The 19109-nt window shown below is 42.1% G+C and overlaps 3 protein-coding genes across 19 annotated transcripts in view; all 3 read right to left on the minus strand.

Moving 5' to 3' along the window:
• The window catches only part of snapc1b (small nuclear RNA activating complex, polypeptide 1b), a 47324-nt gene extending 29108 nt beyond the window's left edge, over positions 1–18216 (minus strand). For 2 of the 6 annotated variants that reach the window (XM_051949942.1, XM_051949885.1), the window contains exon 1: positions 5264–5551. The gene's annotated coding sequence lies outside the window, so the exon portion shown is untranslated. Of the gene's footprint in view, positions 1–5263; positions 5569–17682 lie in introns of those variants that run through there. The other 4 variants (XM_051950006.1, XM_051949824.1, XM_051949779.1 and 1 more) reach the window with 4 other exon arrangements.
• Positions 1–19109, minus strand: part of LOC110971092 (zinc finger protein OZF-like) — a 117758-nt gene that overhangs the window by 4724 nt on the left and 93925 nt on the right. The window contains exons 2-3 of one of the 11 annotated variants that reach the window (XM_051949312.1): positions 4778–4879; positions 1–1326 (exon numbers count right to left, since the gene is read on the minus strand). The exons of 9 other annotated variants lie outside the window; for them this stretch is intronic. In XM_051949312.1, coding sequence (XP_051805272.1) covers positions 1–1326; positions 4778–4795 — 1344 coding nt within the window. In that variant the 5' untranslated portion in view covers positions 4796–4879. Of the gene's footprint in view, positions 1327–4777; positions 4880–9235; positions 10650–19109 lie in introns of those variants that run through there. One more of the 11 variants, XM_051948945.1, reaches the window with a different exon arrangement.
• LOC110972752 (gastrula zinc finger protein XlCGF46.1-like) overlaps positions 9236–19109 on the minus strand; it is a 39122-nt gene continuing 29248 nt past the window's right edge. The window contains exons 2-4 of one of the 2 annotated variants that reach the window (XM_051950701.1): positions 17199–17300; positions 12443–16244; positions 9236–10646 (exon numbers count right to left, since the gene is read on the minus strand). In XM_051950701.1, the coding sequence (XP_051806661.1) occupies positions 15102–16244; positions 17199–17216 (1161 nt within the window). In that variant the 5' untranslated portion in view covers positions 17217–17300 and the 3' untranslated portion in view covers positions 9236–10646; positions 12443–15101. The remainder of the gene's footprint in view (positions 10647–12442; positions 16245–17198; positions 17301–19109) is intronic. The other variant, XM_051950725.1, reaches the window with a different exon arrangement.

The raw sequence follows: 19109 nt of genomic DNA on the forward strand, positions 1-19109 counted from the left end.
CTGATCCACTCGAGTAAAAGTCTTCCCACACTGATCATAGCTGAATGGGCGAACTTCACCGTGGGTGAGTTGATGTTTCTTTAAACAATCTATTTGAGTAAAAGTCTTCCCACACTGATCACAGATGAATGGTTTAACTTCACTGTGGGTGACTTGATGGTCATTTAACTGATCCACTTGAGTAAAAGTCAACTCACTCCGATCACATTTGAATGGTTTTACTTCACTGTGGGTGAGTTGATGGTTATTTAACTGGTCCACTTGAGTAAAAGTCATCTCACACCGATCGCAGATGAATGGTTTAACTTCACTGTGGGTGAGTTGATGGTTATTTAACTGATCCACTTGAGTAAAAGTCATCTCACACTGATCACAGCTGAATGGTCGAACTTTATTGTGGGTGAGTTGATGTTTTTTTAAATAATCCATTCGCGTAAAAGTCTTCCCACACTGATCACAGCTGAATGGTCGAACTTCATTGTGGGTGAGTTGATGTTTTTTTAAATAATCCATTCGCGTAAAAGTCTTCACACACTGATCACAGCTGAATGGTCGAACTTCATTGTGGGTGAGTAGATGTTTTCTTAAATAATCCATTCGCGTAAAAGTCTTCCCACACTGATCACAGCCGAATGGTCGGACTTCACTGTGGGTGAGTTGATGTTTCTTTAAATACTCTATTCGAGTAAAAGTCTTCCCACACTGATCACAGCTGAATGATCGAACTTCACTGTGGGTGAATTGATGTTTCTTTAAACAATCTATTCGAGTAAAAGTCATCTCACACCGATCACAGATGAATGGTTTAACTTCACTGTGGGTGAGTTGATGTTTCTTTAGATAATCTATTCGAGTAAAAGTCTTCCCACACTGATCACAAATAAATAGTTTCTTCACAGAGTGAACATATTGGTGAATTCTTAACCGTGTTGCTGTCACAAAAGTCTTGTGACATTTCTCACATCTGTGTGGTCTCTCCCCAGTGTGGGCAAGTTGGTGAACTTTCAGAGTGGCAATGTAGTTGAAGCCTTTCCCACACTGGTCACATTGGAACGGTTTAACCCCGGTGTGGGTAACTTCATGGGCTTTTAACAGTGCATACTTTATAAATGGTTTGCCACAGTGATCACAGGCATACACATCATGTCCAGTGTGGATGCGTTGGTGAGATTTTAGGCTTCGTTGGTGCTTGAAACTTTTTTCACAAGAGTCACAGTGATACCGCTTTCTCTCTGAGCGTGGGCCTGTTGTTGTTGTTGTTGTTGGGGAACTCTCGTTATCCTCCTCTGAGGGCTGACGTCTGACTCCATTGTTGTTTTTACGTTTCTGTAGCAACAGAAAAAGACACAGAGGCCATGAGTGAAATGGAATTGCGAAAAAATGTCACCCAAATGTCTCAATTACATGTAGTAGGTTGAAACAAGATCAAGAGACTGCAGACATGTTAGCAGCTCTGCGATTAGAAACAGACATGTGACAACACACTCACAATATCAACAAAAAAATGTTCACTGGTCGACAGTTTTCAACTTTCTGCACTGTCGTTTTAGAATATTGGGTCGGAATATTTGTCAATCACCAAGACACACAAAGCAGAGCTGGGACTGATGAGACTGTACCACTGGGATCTGTTGATCCCCAGATGTTTCATGAAGTTACCTTATTGGATCAATGTGAAATATATTAAGCATACAACATCAATGTCCAGAGTCAGGTCGTCCCCCGTGCCCCGGGGTCTCCATTCACATCGACACGCAAAAAAAAGGAAGGGGGGGGCGAAAGGAATCCTGATCAGATGGCCAACTACCTGGCCCCTTTTGATGCAATGTAGCACCAATTCTACACCCAGCTCCTGCCAGATGTCCAAGCTCTTCACCATTGACGACTGGCTCAGCTTCTTGTCACTCAAGCAGTCCAGTACAATGCCTACATTTCTGCTCATCCTGTCTGTCACATATATTATTTATCCATCACACGTGAACAAGATCTCAAGTTACTTTTACTCTGTCACTTTAGAAGGAAACAAACCCCAAAACAGAGACAGATGTCCGTTGGTGTCTGGAAGGGAACCATGGCCTCAGGCTCGCAGGTGATGATTCCATCCTGGATGTTTCATGCTTGTTTGTTCATCCCTCAGTGTGAGCTAAGTCACAAGCCCCTCAGCAGTTCCCAAGAGTAAAGAGCTGGTCACCATTCCAAATCCAGGACAGACTTGGCCTTACTTCTCCGACATCTGAGGGTTGAGAATTGGTTGAAGCCTCCATGACAGCATCTAGGATAAAACCATGCCTCCAGAGAACAAGCAGTGTGTTCTCACGATAACTGAAGCACATGCTCTGATCCACCTTTCAAAAATGGGAACTACCATCACGGTCTACCACTCCACAGGCACCACCCACAGTCTCCATGCCACACTGAAGAGATGAGAATGACCTGACAGTCCAAACAGTGCCTGGATCCATCAGCATTTCAGGGCACATCTCCTCCAAACCTGGCATGCTGTAATTGACGAGTCTCGTCACTACCACAGTGACCTTCGACACAGATATTGGGGAGGCTTCCCTCAAGTTTTCAGACTCTGCCACATCCACATTCTGAATGGATGGCTGGTTTCATTCCTTTGGCAATCAAGAGAAACAAAGACCTGACTGGCTCTACAGGCAGCCAAAAAAGACACTACAACTGGTCAATATTCACGCCCGTCCTACATTTCTGCCCTCCGATTGGTTCCCTTGTCCCAACCAGCTGTGTCCTCCTTTTCCTCCTCGTAATTCTCTTCCTCATTATTGTTAATGCCATTTCCGTGATCTCCCTCCTTTCTTGGGCCTTCCTGGTGTTTTACTTCAGCCTGTTCTGTGTTCTCTTCGTTATATGGGTGGGTGGGTGGTTCGGGTCGGTCGATGGGTCTGCCTCTCTGCCTCTCTAGAGAGAGAGAGAGACAGACAAAGAAAGTGAGAGATTTACTTCAGGGGGCCTGTTTCATGGAGTGCACAGATGAGGATGTGGCCACATGATGCCAGCAGGTGTCATTTACCTGATTAGGCTAAATTGAGAGACAAGAGAGGACAGAGGGGAGAGATCACATGGGAACTTTTGCAAAGTTTGATCTTTGTTTCATATTTCTTTGGTTTATTACGTGTTTTCTTTAACTTGTATCAGATTGTAGTTATTTGCATTGTGTATTTTGAGTGTAAAGGATGTTAAAGTATATAGATGTGTGTTTTTCAAATAGAAGTGTGGGCAGGTCACTGAGGTGGGAGGAGACTATAAAAGCCAGGTGAGTGATCAGTGTCGATTGTGAGAAGGAGGGGGTCAGGCTGAAATTCTCGCTTTGCTGCTGAATCTGCCATCATCCACTGCACCTGGGTGACTCCTTTGTCTTGCTGTTTGTTTCATGACATGTATTTTGTATTTGAAAACTAGTAAAAAGCATATGCTATCATGCTGTGCCCTTTAATGCCATTTGGTTCATCCATATTGTAGAGGTGTATCACCACCAAAACCCTAAGCAGAGCATAAGTCTTTCTCCATGGCCTCCTGAAACAGAGACTCCAAGAAGGTGGATTATTCAGTCTTGCTGTTGGGTGCATCAGCAAAGACAACAGTCAGAGCTGTGAAAGGTGACCATCTTGTTCACAAAGAAGACCCCAACACGACGGAGCTCAGCAGGAGGCTCGGAAGTATCCCTCACTCTCCTGGTGTCTACATCCAAAACAGTCCACCCCATCTCCAAAAGTTTGGTTGCAGAACCTTTGCTGTGCCGAGAAGTGAGCTCAACAATATGTAGCTGGTACCATTGGAGCCCCTGTACAAGCTTCAGTTCCATCTCCGTCAGAGTGATGATGTTGCATGTCCCAACAACCAGTAAACAATGCCATAGATGAGCATTCCAGGTGTCTGCCCACATCAGCCACCCAACTCTATGACTCCCGCAGCAAGTTGTGGACCACTGCGACCTGACTCACTGCTGATTCATAGCATCCAGGATCAGAGAACCACACAGTAAAATCCCTCCAACACTATCAGATACTGATTACACTGGGGGTATTTAAAATAGCATTTATTTTCAAAAATGCAGTCTCTGAACAACAACACTCAAGCAGCAGGAAATGTGACAGGGTGGCTGTGTCTCAGATGGTATGAGGGGTTGTCCACTAACTGCAAGGTAGCCAATCCGATACCAGACTCCTCCAGCATGCATGCCGCATGGGGAAGACATTCAACATGAATTTGCTCCTGATGGCAGCTCAGTCACATTTGGTGTGTGAAAGAGTGAATGAAAACTCTGTAAAGTGCTTTGAGTACCACAAAGGTGGAAAAGCATTATATAAGTGCAGAACATTTATTATTTCCTTTCAGGCCCATATCATATCTTTGGGGGTTTCCTTTCCTCCACTGTGTTATATATGTATTTCATGAGCAGGAAAAAGGTCTGCAAACTCACAGTACCCAAAAGTATTATTCTCTACCAAAGAAAATGCTACTCCTTACCTTCCTGAACACCACAATTGAAAACAAGACTTTTCTTCCGTTACTGACCGACATCACCATGTAACACATTTTCAGAATGTTTGACAAGCAGATAGTTTGGCCTTGAACAAAAAATAAGCAGCTTCCTAGCAGTCCACCATTATATCCTCAGTAGAGCTGCGTCTGCAGAGCTACATCTCTCCAGCCAACGTTATCTGGCATTGGTCGGCTCATCTAACCAACTGGAGAAACTTCAGACATTTTAAATAAATTATTGATAATAATATTACAGTGATATGTTTCTTACTTTTCGTGAAGAATCCATGTTTCCTCCGTTGTTGAGCTCACACAGAATGGCTGACAACGTTCCTCTGTTCCTCCGTCAGACTCTCCTCCTCCTGCCAATCACCTGTCACATCAAACACATCTTCATTAGGATACCAGTCTATACGCAAGTGTCAAAGTGTCCTAGATGTTCATCAGCCAACAAAGAGGACACATTTCAACTCAATGATTGACTTTCATCTGTTTTCAGTTTCACATAAAACTGATGCAAATTAACTTCAACTGATAAAAAATGAGGAAGACAGACAGAAAACAGGAATGGAAAAAGAGAATAAATAGAATATAAAGATGCTACTGCAGCTGATTCAAGACAGGAATGCTGGTAGAAAACTGTTAGTGCTGTAAGTTAGTCCATGCATTTTACTTTCATGTAAATTAAGTTGATGAGTCTGTGAGAGTTCACGAAGCTGTGTGTGAAAATGTATAAAGGTTGAGAGTGTGAACCTACCAGAAGATGTGTGACAAGTTGATGTCCCTCCAGATGCCGGAGAAGACCTCGAAGCGGACGGACTGTGTTTGCTGGAAGCGGCTCAGCAGCAGCTCGCAGTCCGTCTTCACCTGTTTCCGGCACAAATCCACGTCACTGCTGCTCAAACTCAACCTCACAGACTTTAAGCTGCTTCTGTCGGCGGACACATGTTCCAATATTCACCGGGTTCAACACAAAACGGATCCGTGAGAGGAAACTAACTGCTCCGGTACGAACCATACGACCGGAGAGGGTTTAGTGCGTCATCAGCCGTCGACGTTTTCGTCAACCAATGGGCTCGCTCGAAATGATCTGCACATGCGCAGGAAGGATCACTGCACAACAACAAACTGGACTCCAACAGATAATTTCTGCTCCATCATCTCTGACTGGCTTGGAAACTACGATACAATGAAATGTAGATGTTTATGAAATAAAAACACACTGCTGTATTGAGAAGTTTCTATTTTAAAAAATTCAATAAATTTAATAAATACCAGGAAACCGAGTGTATGCAGGTTTTTCCATTCATTCAAATTTGAGGCTGTTTGAACAACAGTGTCTTTGGAACTATTAAAGATAAAAAACCTCAAACTTTCACTCTTGTTTCTCAACACGTCATTGATTCAGAATATACATTAATGGACAAGAAGAACAAAGAATTAGAGATTATTATTCCACTTTGGTGAGTTCAAAGATAAAAAAAATTGAGGCCATCTGGCGGCCATCTCTCAATTGTCCTTCGACCTTCAGAAAATTCCTGGATCCAGACGGTGATTCGGATCACCTCCAAAATCTAAGACAAACTCCGGTGATTACATAACCTCCTGGCGGAGGTAATAAAACAAAGTCAAACATAAAGGTCAGAGGTTCTTTATTGTCATATCATTTCACATTTGCACATGAAACAATACGAAATTGGACCCTGGTCCCGGTTTCAGCCATCAAAACAACATAAAAACACTTTCATAAAGACAACATAAGTATAAAGAGACACACTATATCTACAAACCTGCAACATAAATATATGTGCAGTGAACCAACAGTTTGTGCAATATTTTGTAGGTAAATAAATACGTAGCCTCGTGCAGTAGTGCAGTGTGTGTATGGGTGATGGCTAAGGCCACATAGCTTCATCTATAGGTAAAAAGTGTCCACTCTCACCTCACCATTTAGTTGAGTTAATTTCATTTACACAGGTTATTTTCATTTGCAGTCAGCCACACCCCAAACAATTCATTTCACTTAATTTAAGTACACAGCACACATTTATTGGTTAATTTATCATTTATTTCTGGCCCCACACTGTATGTATTTAGTGCACACATTTATGCAGTGTCGGGCTGGTCAAAATTGTGTTTTATTTTGTATTAATCACCGTTTCTGCTTTTGAGTTACCGTGCTGGTGGGAGATCCCTTCGGCTGAGAAGAAAGGCGAGGCCGAGGGTGGAGGACACTCATAACCTGGTGTCTGCTCATTGGGCCATACCAAGACCAGCCATTTTGGAGGGGGGGATTTAGATTCGATTAGTTTCTTTTGTATTAGTTCTAGTTAATGTCTATTGTGTTTTTCCCCTTTTGTATTATTTGGTTTGGCCAAGCCACTATATATGTTCCCTTGTGTCTCACTGTGTTAGGTCTTTGTTTGATGTTTAGTTTCTTGCTGGTTTGAGTTAGGTTCTAGTTTTATTGACCTCTTTTATAGGCCTAAACTTATGTTCTTTATTTTTGTATCATTTTGCTTTTTGAAGTATATTAAAAAAATTTATTTTTCAAAAAAAAAACAACTCCTGCTTCCTTGTTGCCTTGCTGGTGTGGCCCTGACAGTATGAATGTGAGTGCCTGTTTGCGTGTGAGCATGTATATGTGCATGCATGTGTGTATGCTTGTGTGTGTGTGTGTATGTGAGGATGTGTGCATGCATGTGTATTTGCGGGGAGAGGTGGTGGTGATGATATGAAAACAGAGTCTACAGAGACCTGTTCAACAGCTTGACAGCTTCAGGGAAGAAGCTGTTTCTCAGTCTTGTGGTTGTGGGCCAGATGCTGCGCAACCTTCTCCCTGAAGGGAGAAGGTTGAAGTGTTTGTGTGCAGGGTGGGTGAGGTCCTTCAGGATGGAGGTGGCCCTCCTCCTGCATCTGTTTGTGTAAATGTCAGTGGTGGTGGGCAGACTGCCTCCTACAGTCCTCTGAGCCGCTTTCACCACCCTCTGCTGAGCCTTCCTTTCTGTGGCCGTGCAGCTGCCATGCCACACAGTGATGCCAGTGCTGAGGATGCTCTCCACCGCCCCTCGGTAGAAGCTCTGCAGGACTGGGCCTCCCAGACCGGCACGCCGCAGCTTCCTGAGGAAGTAGAGGCGCTGATGGGCCTTCTTAATCAGCTGGGAGGTGTTGTGGCTCCAGGTGAGGTCCTCAGACAGGTGTACTCCCAGGTATCTGTAGGTGGAGACCACTTCTACGTCAGTGCCGTTGTAGAAAAGGCCCCAAAGTTCATACATGTTCACACTATGTTACGTTTATTTCACATATTCTGTGTCATTGGGGTCTTTAAGGGGCAGGGCATTGCCCATGTGAAACGAGCATGATGAGTGATGTCATATGATGGTATGCTGCGTGATAGAGGAGTGAGTGATGCATGAGAGAGCAGTTGGGAAAGTCAGCTCGTCAGACGTGGTTGTGTGTGCATGTAAAAAAACCACAACCACAACTAAAGTTCCAGTGAGTAAAAGTCAACGGCGTCTCTGTGCCTTTATTCATACTCTGAAGAAACCAGGCCTTAAGTGGTGTTCTGGCCGACACTCCCTGTGTGAATCCGGTGATAACACAGAACCAGTGCAGAATCCAAGTCAGTTTAGGAAACCTCCCTTACAGCCGTCGATGTGCAGGGGACGGAGGGGACGTCTGGCTCTGCGGAAATCCACCACCATCTCCTTGGTCTTCTTAACGTTGATGCAGAGGTTGTTGTCTGTGCACCAGCCAACCAGCAATTCTACCTCCTCTCGGTAGTGGGACTCATCATTGTTTGTGATGCATCCCACCACTGCTGTGTCGTCCGTGAACTTCACTATATGGCAGCTCGGATGTTGTGCAGAGCAGTCATACATGAGCAGGGTGAACAGGAGGGGGCTCAGCACACAGCCCTGGTGCGAGCCAGTGTTGATAGGGATAGGGGAGGAGGTGGTGTTGTGAATCCAGACAGTTTGGCACGTGCCTGTCAGGAAGTCCAGGACCCAGTTCCCCAGTGAAGGACTGAGCCCCAGGGTGGATAGGTTTCCCACTAGCGTGTGTGGAATGATGGTGTTGAAGGTGGAGGAGAAGTCTAGGTAGAGCACACGGATGCATGTGTTCCTGCTCTCCAGATGGGTGAGGGCTGTGTGCACCACTGAAGAGATGGCATCGTCAGTGGAGCGGTTTTTCTTGAAGGTGTACTGGTGGGGATCCAAAGTGGCATCGATGGAACTTTTGATGTGGGCCATCACTAGTCTCTCAAACCACATCATGACTATCGGTGTGAGGGCTATGGGCAGATAGTCATTCAGGCCTGTCACTTTAGAAGACATTGAGGACCGGTATGATAGTGGCAGCCTTCAGGCAAGCGGGAATGGATGCTACCTGAAGTGAGGTGTTGAAGATGTCCGTTAGTACCTCGGAGAGTTGATGTGCACAGTCCCTATATGGTATATTATAGATTCCTAATACTAAATCACAGATAAATTTCACCCAAAACCACTGCTGCACCACAAACCCTGTTACACAGATTCTGAATTAATGTCATGATAAGAAATAGCAGTAGAAATTCCAGGTGTGATCAAACACTCTCAAAGTTAAATGTGCAAAACCCCTGCAAGAAGTTCAATAGTGAGGAAAGCATTTAATATATTGAGCTAAAACTTTACTGATACCAGTCAAAATATCCAAACTTTATAGGAAAAAAAGAGCCAGTGGAGGTGGATTTAAATGAAATGCCAGAAGTAAAGTTTAATGATTAAGCATTAAAACAACTGAACAAGACAACACTTAACAATACATAAGCTACAATTTCATTTTTTTAAAAAGGAAGTAGGTTCATCGTGATGAAGCTCAAACCAGGATTTTCAGTCTGCTCACTACAGCAGAGCACCAAAGTATAAAGAGAAAGTCAGACCAAAGAACCTTCTTCAGGTGACTTCAGAGTCTCCACATGTCTTCTGGTGAACTCTAGTCCAGACTTAAGAATTTTTCTTCACAGAGTCTTTCTCTTTGTCTCCATAAAGCGTTGACTGGTGAAAAACAGACAACAGTTGTTGGATGAACAGTCTCTAACATCTCAGCTGATGAAGCTGGAACTCCTTCAGAGGAGTCATAGGTGTCTTGGTGACCTCCTTCACTAGTCTCTTTTTTGGTCACTCATGATTTACTGTTCAAAAGGAATGACAAGGGAAAAACTTTTAAAGGGGGTGACTACTCTTTATTGACACTGTACTTGATTTCTATGTTTACTTTTTGAATCAACAGCACTTTCATTTTCCAGCTATAAGATCCCTGGTTCGTGTCCCGGCTTTCCTGGGATCTTTCTGCATGGAGTTTGCATGTTCTCCCTGTGCATGCGTGGCTTTTCTCCAGATACTCTGGCTTCCTCCCACGGTCCAAAAATATGCTGAGGTTAACTGATCATTCTAAATTGCCCATAGGTGTGAATGTGAATGTGATTGTATATGTGGCCCTGCGACAGACTGGCAACCTGTCCAGGTGTCCCCTGCCTTCACCCCCAGTCATCTGGCATTGGCTTCAGCCTCAGCGCGACCCTAATGATGATTAAGTGGTGTATGGATGATGGATGGATGGATGGATGAACAGTCTCTCCCATGTCAGCTGCTGAAAGTGGAATTCCTTCATAGGAGTCATAGGTGTCTTGGTGGCCTCCTTCACTTGTTTTTTCCTTGGTCATTGATTTAAAGTTTAAAAGCAATGATATATGAAAACATTTCCAAGCGGCAACAGCTCCTTATACGAACTATACTTGCTAATCCTTTATTTCTATTTTGTAGAAGAAATTAAGGAAATATTTCAGAAAACACTGACAGACGATTAAATGATGACTCATCGAGTGCAACATTAACAAAGACAATAAACAAAGATTAAATGTGAATTCTGTGGAGTTTGAGCTCAAGGACTTTAACTTTGTGGGAGATGTCATGAACTTTTACTGACCCCGGCATGGGGAAATCTTCTTGGCAGGGGTTCCGTTTGTGTCCATTATGCATATGCTGGTGTCATTGCAGGGTTCCTTGTTGGTTGGACGTTGGTCCACACTGGTCACAACAGCACTGTTCACCATTGGCAGAGTGCTGACAAGTCTGAGAGTTTTGTCCATCTGTGTTGCTCTGCTTGGAAAACAAACACACAAACACAGAGAAAGTCAAGGTCTATCTTCAAGGAAGATTAACACTCATATAGATATAGAAGGGCTACAGGAGTTTAAACTGGTGATGTCCCAATAAAATACTTTTGGCTCACGATCCATGGTGAGTCATTAAATATTTAGTATCTGCTGATATCATATCCCTCCTAACACACACATCATCTATTGTAGATGAGCTGCATTATGTAGTTTAGGGTGACCATACGTCCTCTTTTGCCCGGACAATATCCTCTTTTGAGAGGGTGTCCGGCCTGTCCGGCCGGCGTTTTAAAGTCCTTCAAATGTCCGGGTTTTTGATCTTGCCTAGCTTGAGCGCGTCACAGACCAGTGTATTTATCATTCACGTTGAATGGTTCCTTTGGAAACACGCTGAGAGGGGGAGTTTGAGCCGAACCCCGGAACGCTCCACACTCACTCACTCCTCGCAGGCTGACAGGCAGGTAGGCACACTGCGAGAGAACACTCGAACCGAAAGAAAATGCCGAAACGCAATGTCATTTCATTGATGAAATGCGAAAGAAGTACCCCTGTTTTCGTCCGGGTCGTGTCAAATGGGAGGCACAATGTACAGTCTGCAAAGCTGGGACTTATGTCTCTGTAGCTAATAAGAGAAGGAAAAAAGGACTGTTGACTTGAGGCATTATTTCTATATTTTTTTCATTTGCCATTAGACACATTATTTTGAAAAATGGCCTAACTGAACATTGAAGAATAGGCTACTTCTCTTCTTTCTTTTTGTTTAATATTTTGAGGCATTATTTCTATTTTTACATAACTGATAATTGGGAGGTTATTTTGAAGAATGTTACTCTACCTCACTTTTCCTTACTAAGGTGTAAGTGTCAGACTTAAGAGAGATGATTATTTCTTATTTGTTAAACATCTGAATACATGTGTTCCTACACAACTTGAGTCAATAACTATTAAAGACTAGAGCATGCCATATTTGTATGTAACTGATTATATTGTTTAGGAGAATTGCTTTAAATTAATAAATATATTATTTATAAAGCAACTGTTTGTGAGTGTTTTGGGCTATTTTTCTGTATATCCAGGTAAAGTGTTCTTTTCTGGGGAATTTAGAATATCTGTTTAACTGACTGAAGTACAGAAAGCCCCCTGACCCATGGAAAACCCCTAAAAATGGTGGTGGTGGTGGTGGTGGTGGTGGTGGTGGGTGTGTGTGTGTGTGTGTGTGTGTGTGTGTGTGTGTGTGTGTGTGTGTGTGGTTGGGGGGGGGGAGAGAGAGAGTGTGTCCTCTTTTCAGAGAAACAGAATATGGTAACCCTAATGTAGTTGCACCATAAAGTGGAGTTTCTGACTACACCTTCAACACTTTTTTGTGTTGGAAAGCACAAACTATTGTAGAACCTTAGTTAGGAAAGGAGCACCATGACAGAGACTTATATGAAGTTCATTGACATGAGGCCAGCAAGCAACTGATGAGTTAAGCTGGGTTTAGATCCAACATCCCAGCAGAATATGTAATGCTGATGCGATGTCTTCATCACCGCAAACTTGTGTGTGATACTGATCATGTCAGAAAATCCTAATCTTACCTGCATCCTAAGACTACCCTGGACCAGATTTCTGCGTCAAAATGAGCACAGGTTAGACTGAACAACAGATGATAATGTGTTAACATATTATGACTGACCACAGTTGGTCAAAACAGTTTCCAACAAAATGTCATAGCAATATCCAAAATGTCCAATGCAGAACTGTGTGTACAATGTTATGAGACCAGTTTTTACATACCTCACTGTGACGTTGATTGAAGGTTCTCTTCCTGGTGTGGATCTGTTGGTGTTTTTTCAGATACTCCAAAGTTGTAAAAGTCTTGTTACATTCGTTACATCTGTATGGTCTCTCACTGGTGTGGATCTGTTGGTGTTTTTTCAGATACTCCAAAGTTGTAAAAGTCTTATTACACTCCTCACATCTGTATGGTCTCTCCCCAGTGTGGACACGTTGGTGAGTTTTGAGGTTGACAATGTAACTGAAGCCTTTCCCACACTGGTTACATTGGTACGGTTTTACCCCGGTGTGGGTAACTTCATGGGCTTTTAACTGTGCATACCGTACAAATGGTTTACCACAGTGATCACATGCGTACACATCATGTCCAGTGTGGATGCGTTGGTGACATTTTAGATTCCGTTGGTGCTTGAAACTTTTTTCACAGGAATCACAGTGATACCGCTTTCTTCCAGAGTGGGGGCATTGATGGATCAATAACTGCTCATTTTCAGTAAAGGTTTTCACACACCTACTACAGTTGAATGGTTCACCTTCACTGTGAGTGAGTTGGTGGTTTCTTAAATTATTCAACCGAGTGTAAGTCTTCCCACACTGATCACATTTGAATGGTTTTACTTCACTGTGGGTGTGTTGATGGTCTTTTAATTGATGCAACCGAGTAAAGGTCTTCCCACACTGATCACAGCTGAAAGGTTTAACTCCAGTGTGAATGAATTGGTGATTTGTTAATTTACTCTTGTCAATAAAACTCTTTCCACACTGATCACAGCTGAATGGTTTAACTTCATTGTGAATGAGTTGATGTTTGGTTAAAGTACTCTTGACAGTAAATGTCTTCCCACATTGATCACATCTGAATGGTTTAACTCCACTGTGAATGAATCTGTGCCTTGTTAATGTACTCTTTAAAGTAAATGTCCTCCCACACTGATCACAACTGAATAGTTTTTTCACAGTGTGAATACATTGGTGAATGCTTCGCTGTGTTGCTGTCATAAACGTCTTGCGACATTTCTCACATTTGTATGGTCTCTCCCCAGTGTGGACACGTTGGTGATTTTTTAGGCTGGTAATGTAGTTGAAGCCTTTCCCACACTGGTCACATTGAAATGGTTTAATCCCAGTGTGGGTAACTTCATGGGATTTTAACTGTGCATATTTTACAAACGGTTTGCCACAGTGATCGCATGTGTACAATTTATGTCCAGTGTGGATGCGTTGGTGACATTTTAGGTACTTTTGGTGCTTGAAGCTTTTTTCACAGGAGTCACAGCGATACTGCTTTCTCCCTGACTGTGGGCATTGATGGATCAATAACTGTTCATTTTGAGTAAAAGTCTTCCCACACTGGTCCAAGCCGAATGGTCTAACTTCACTGTGTGTGAGTTGATGGTCATTTAACTGATCCACTTGAGTAAAAGTAATCTCACACTGATCACAGCTGAATGGTTTTACTTCACTGTGGGTGAGTTGATGTTGATTTAACTGATCCACTTGAGTAAAAGTCATCTCACACTGATCACAGCTGAATGGTTTTACTTCAATGTGAGTGAGTTGATGTTGATTTAACTGATCCACTTGAGTAAAAGCCATCTCACACTGATCACAGATGAATGGTTTAACTTCACTGTGGGTGATTTGATGGTTATTTAACTGATCCACTTCAGTGAAAGTCTTCCCACACTCATCACAGCTGAACACTTTCTCCACAGTGTGAATACGTTGATGAATTCTTAGTTGTGTTGCTGTGATAAAAGTCCTGCGACATTGTACACATCTGTGTGGTCTTTCCCCAGTATGAACACGTTGGTGAATTTTTAGGCTGGTAATGTAGTTGAAGCCTTTCCCACACTGGTCACAGTGGTATGGTTTAACCCCAGTGTGGGTAACTTCATGGGATTTTAACTGTGCGTACTTTACAAATGATTTTCCACAGTGATTACATGTGTACAAATTATGTCCAGTGTGGATGCGTTGGTGAGATTTTAGGTTCCGTTGATGCTTGAAGCTTTTTCACAGGAATCACAGTGGTACAGCTTTCTCCCAGAGTGGGGGCATTGATGGATCGACAACTGTTCATTTTGAGTAAATGTCTTCCCACACTGATCACAGCTGAATGTTCGAACTTCATTGTGGGTGAGCTGATGTTTTTTTAAATAATCCATTCGCGTAAAAGTCTTCACACACTGATCACAGCTGAATGGTCGAACTTCACTGTGGGTGAGTTGATGTTTCTTTAAATAATCCATTCGAGTAAAAGTCCTCCCACACTGATCACAGCTGAATGGTCGAACTTCACTGTGGGTGAGTTGATGTTGTTTTAAATGATCCACTCGAGTAAAAGTCCTCCCACATTGCTCACAAACAAATGGTTTCTTCACAGTGTGAATACGTTGGTGAATTCTTAACCGTGTTGCTGTCACAAAAGTCTTGTGACATTTCTCACATCTGTGTGGTCTCTCCCCTGTGTGGACACGTTGATGAACTTTTAGGTTGGCATTGAAGTTGAAGCCTTTCCCACACTGGTCACATTGATATGGTTTAACCCCGGTGTGGGTAACTTCATGGGATTTTAACAGTGCATACTTTATAAATGGTTTGCCACAGTGATCACATGCGTACACATCATGTCCAGTGTGGATGCGTTGGTGACATTTTAGGTTCCGTTGGTGCTTGAAACTTTTTTCACAAGAGTCACAGTGATACCGCTTCTCTCTGACTGTGGGCACTGATGGTTCAATAACTGTTCATTTTGAGTAAAAGTTTTCGAACACTGTTCACAGCTGAATGGTCTAACTTCACTGTGGGTGAGTTGATGTTTTTTTAAATGATCCACTCGAGTAAAAGCCTTCCCACACTGATCACAGTTGAATGGTCGAACTCCACTGTGGGTAAGTTTATGTTTTCTTAAATGATCCATTCGAATAAACGTCTTCCCACACTGATCACAGCTGAATGGTCGAACTCCACTGTGGGCGAGTTGATGGTCTTTGAACTTTTGCATCCGAGTAAAAGTCCTCCCACACTGCTCACAATTGAATGGTCTAATTCCACTGTGAATGAGTTGGTGTCTTGTTAGCTTACTCTTGGTAATAAACGTACTCCCACACTGATCACAACTGAATGGTCTCACTCCACTGTGGATGAGTCCATGACTTCTTAAATCACCATTCTGAGAAAATGTCTTCCCACACTGATCACACCTGAATGATTTAACTCCACTGTGGATGAGTTGGTGTTTTGTTAACTTACTCTTGTAAGTGAAAGTCTTCCCACACTGATCACAGCTGAATGGTCTAACTCCACTGTGAATGAGTTGGTGTGCTGTTAAATAACTCTTAGAAGTAAAAGTCTTCTCACACTGATCACAGCTGAATGATTTAACTCCACTGTGAATGAGTTGGTGTCTTGTCAACTTACTCTTGCTAATAAAAGTCTTCTCACACTGATCACAGCTGAATGGTCTCACTCCACTGTGGATGAGTTGATGGCTTTTTACATCACTCATCCGTGTAAATGTCTTCCCACACTGATCACAGCTGAATGCTTTAACTCCACTGTGAACGACTTGATGTGCTGTTAGTCTACACTTGTAAGTGAAAGTAAGCCCACACTGATCACAACTGAACGGTTTCTCCACAGTGTGAATACGTTGGTGAATTCTTAGCTTTGTTGCTGTGATAAAAGTCTTGCCACATTGCTCACAATTCAGCGATTCATCTCTGTTTGTTGTGGTTGGGGAACTATCATAATCCTCTTCAGAGGTCCGACATCTGACTCCATTGTTGTTTTTACATTTCTGTAGCAATAGAAAAAGATACAGAGGCCATGAGTGAAATGGAATTGCGAAAAAATGTCATCCAAATGTCTCAATTACATGTAGTAGGTTGGAACAAGATCAAGAGACTGCAGACATGTTAGCAGCTCTGCGATTAGAAACATAGACATGTGACAACACACTCGCAATGTCAACAAAAAAATTTTCCCTGGTCAACAGTTTTCAACTTTCTGCACTGTAGTTTTAGAATATTGGGTCGTAATATTTGTCAATCACCAAGACACACAAAGCAGAGCTGGGACTGATGAGACTGTACCACTGGGATCTGTTGATCCCCAGATTTTTCATGAAGTTACCTTATTGGATCAATGTAAAATATTAAGCATACAACACCAATGTCCAGAGTCAGGTCGTGCTTGCAGAAAGGTCATTTCACATGTCCCTTTCACCGCAAACACTTTCCAGTATCTCCTGGGGATAAGATGCTGATACCAGGCCAGATGACTTGTTTAATTCAGCAACTGAATTGTGGGTCTGCACCAGGGTCTCCATTCACATTGACATGGGAAAAAGAAATAATCACGCTCCGCTTAAAACATCCCCCGCCTTATATATAGTACCTCTAAGTGCAAGAAATAATAATATACACTGAACGATACACCTACAAAATGATACATCTTCACTACAAAAAAAAGCAGTCAGGTCAAGGTCATACACCCCAAAAGGCACATCTACATTACCAACAGGCTTAGTGTGCGAAATATGAATGAAATTCCTCAAGTAGTAAACTCACAATACTCAAAAGTATTATTCTCTACCAAAGAAAATGCTGCTCCTTACCTTACTGAACACCGCGATTGAAAACAAGACTTTTCTTCCGTTACTGACTGATATCACCATGTAACACATTTTCAGAATGTTTGACAAGCAGCTAGTAAATTATTGATAATAATATTGCAGTGGTATGTTTCTTACTTTTCGTGAAGAATCCATGTTTCCTCCGTTGTTGAGCTCACACCAAATGGCTGACAACGTTCCTCTGCTCCTCCGTCAGACTCTCCTCCTCCTGCCAATCACCTGTCACATCAAACACATCTTCATTAGGATGCCACTCTATACGCAAGTGTCAAAGTGTCCTAGATGTTCATCAGCCAACACAGAGGACACATTTCAACTCAGTGATTGACTTTCATCTGTTTTCAGTTTCACATAAAACTGATGGAAATTAACTTAAACTTATAACAATAAGGAACACAGACAGAAAACAGGCATGGAAAAGAGAATAAATAGAATATAAAGATGCTACTGCAGCTGATTGAAGACAGGAATGCTAGTAGAAAACTGTTAATGCTGTAAGTTAGTCAGTGTATTTCACGTTCATGTAAATGAAGTTGATGAGTCTGTGACAGTTCACGAAGCTGTGTGTGAAAATGTAGAAAGGTTGTGAGTGTGAACCTACCAGACGATGTGACAAGTTCATGTCCCTCCAGATGCCGGAGAAGACCTCGAATCGGACGGACTGTGTTTGCTGGAAGCGGCTCACTGGTAGCTCGCAGTCCGTCTTCACCTGTTTCCGGCACAAATCCACGTCGGTGCTGCTCAAACTCAACCTCACAGACTTTAAGCTGCTTCTGTCGGCGGACACACGTTCCACTCTTCACCGGGTTCAACACAAAACGGATCCGGGAAAGGAAACTAACTGCTCCGGTACGACCGGACCGGAGAGGGTTTAGTGCGTCTTCTTCTTCTTCTTCTTCTTCTTCTTCTTCTTCTTCTTCTTCTTCTTCTTCTTCTTCTTCTTCTTCTTCTTCTTCTTCTTCTTCTTCTTCTTCTTCTTCTTCTTCTTCTTCTTCTTCTTCTTCTTCTTCTTCTTCTTCTTCTTCTTCTTCTTCTTCTTCTTCTTCTTCTTCTTCTTCTTCTTCTTCTTGTTTTACGGCGGTTGGCATCCAGCTTCTTGGTGCATTACCGCCACCTTCTGTTCCGGAGTGTGGACCAGACAGTAGACTTTTTTTTTTTTTTTTATTATTATTATTAAGGTTTTTATTTAAATTTTGAACAGGATACATTAATTAGGTACCACCAAATTCTATCATCTGAAATATAGATTAACAACATACAACAAAAAACAAAAACAGATACAACAAAGAGCAAGGGGGCAGTTGAAAGAAAATACAAACAATAAATCATGTTATAAATGGAATCAGTTAGTCAAGTTAAATTCGCTACAAAAGTTTCAAGAAGACCAGCATTCTTATGCAATATCAAATTTAAGGATTTAGCAAAGAGCTTAAAATCATTCCTCCAGTGGGTTAGAGTTGGTTTAATTTTCATAAATCTGCATTTATGTATAAAATGTTTGCAGAGTATTAATAAATTGTTCACACCATAGTCTATTTTGTTGTTATTAATATCTATCCCAAATTTGATGTTTTTATCAGTCAGTGTAATTCCACAAATTCCCTTTGATTGCATCCAACTTTCAAAGTCCTGCCAGAACATCTGTACTATTCTACAATTAAAGAAGAGATGTTCAAGGTTTTCATCTTCTGTATCACAGAAGGAACAATTTCCAGTTTCTATTTGAATTTGTTTTTTAAAAATTCATTAGTTGGGTATATTTTGTTCAAAATTTTGAAGTGGACTTCTTTCATTTTGAATGGAATAGGGAAAGCCAGATATCGACATCTAATTTTTTCAATTTTTTCTTTTCTAAATCCTTTAAAATATAATTTCTTCTTACAGAGCTAGGAAAGCTGCATTTTACTAAAGAGTTCCTTATAAATTTGTTGTTGCATTTGCGATCGCAGAAGTCAATGCCATTAATTAATAAATGTCTTAAATCTGGTTTAACATTTGAGTAGTACATATCCTGTCTAACCGTAGACT

The sequence above is a fragment of the Acanthochromis polyacanthus genome, chromosome 1, assembly GCF_021347895.1.
Source record: "Acanthochromis polyacanthus isolate Apoly-LR-REF ecotype Palm Island chromosome 1, KAUST_Apoly_ChrSc, whole genome shotgun sequence".
Taxonomy (NCBI): domain Eukaryota; kingdom Metazoa; phylum Chordata; class Actinopteri; family Pomacentridae; genus Acanthochromis; species Acanthochromis polyacanthus.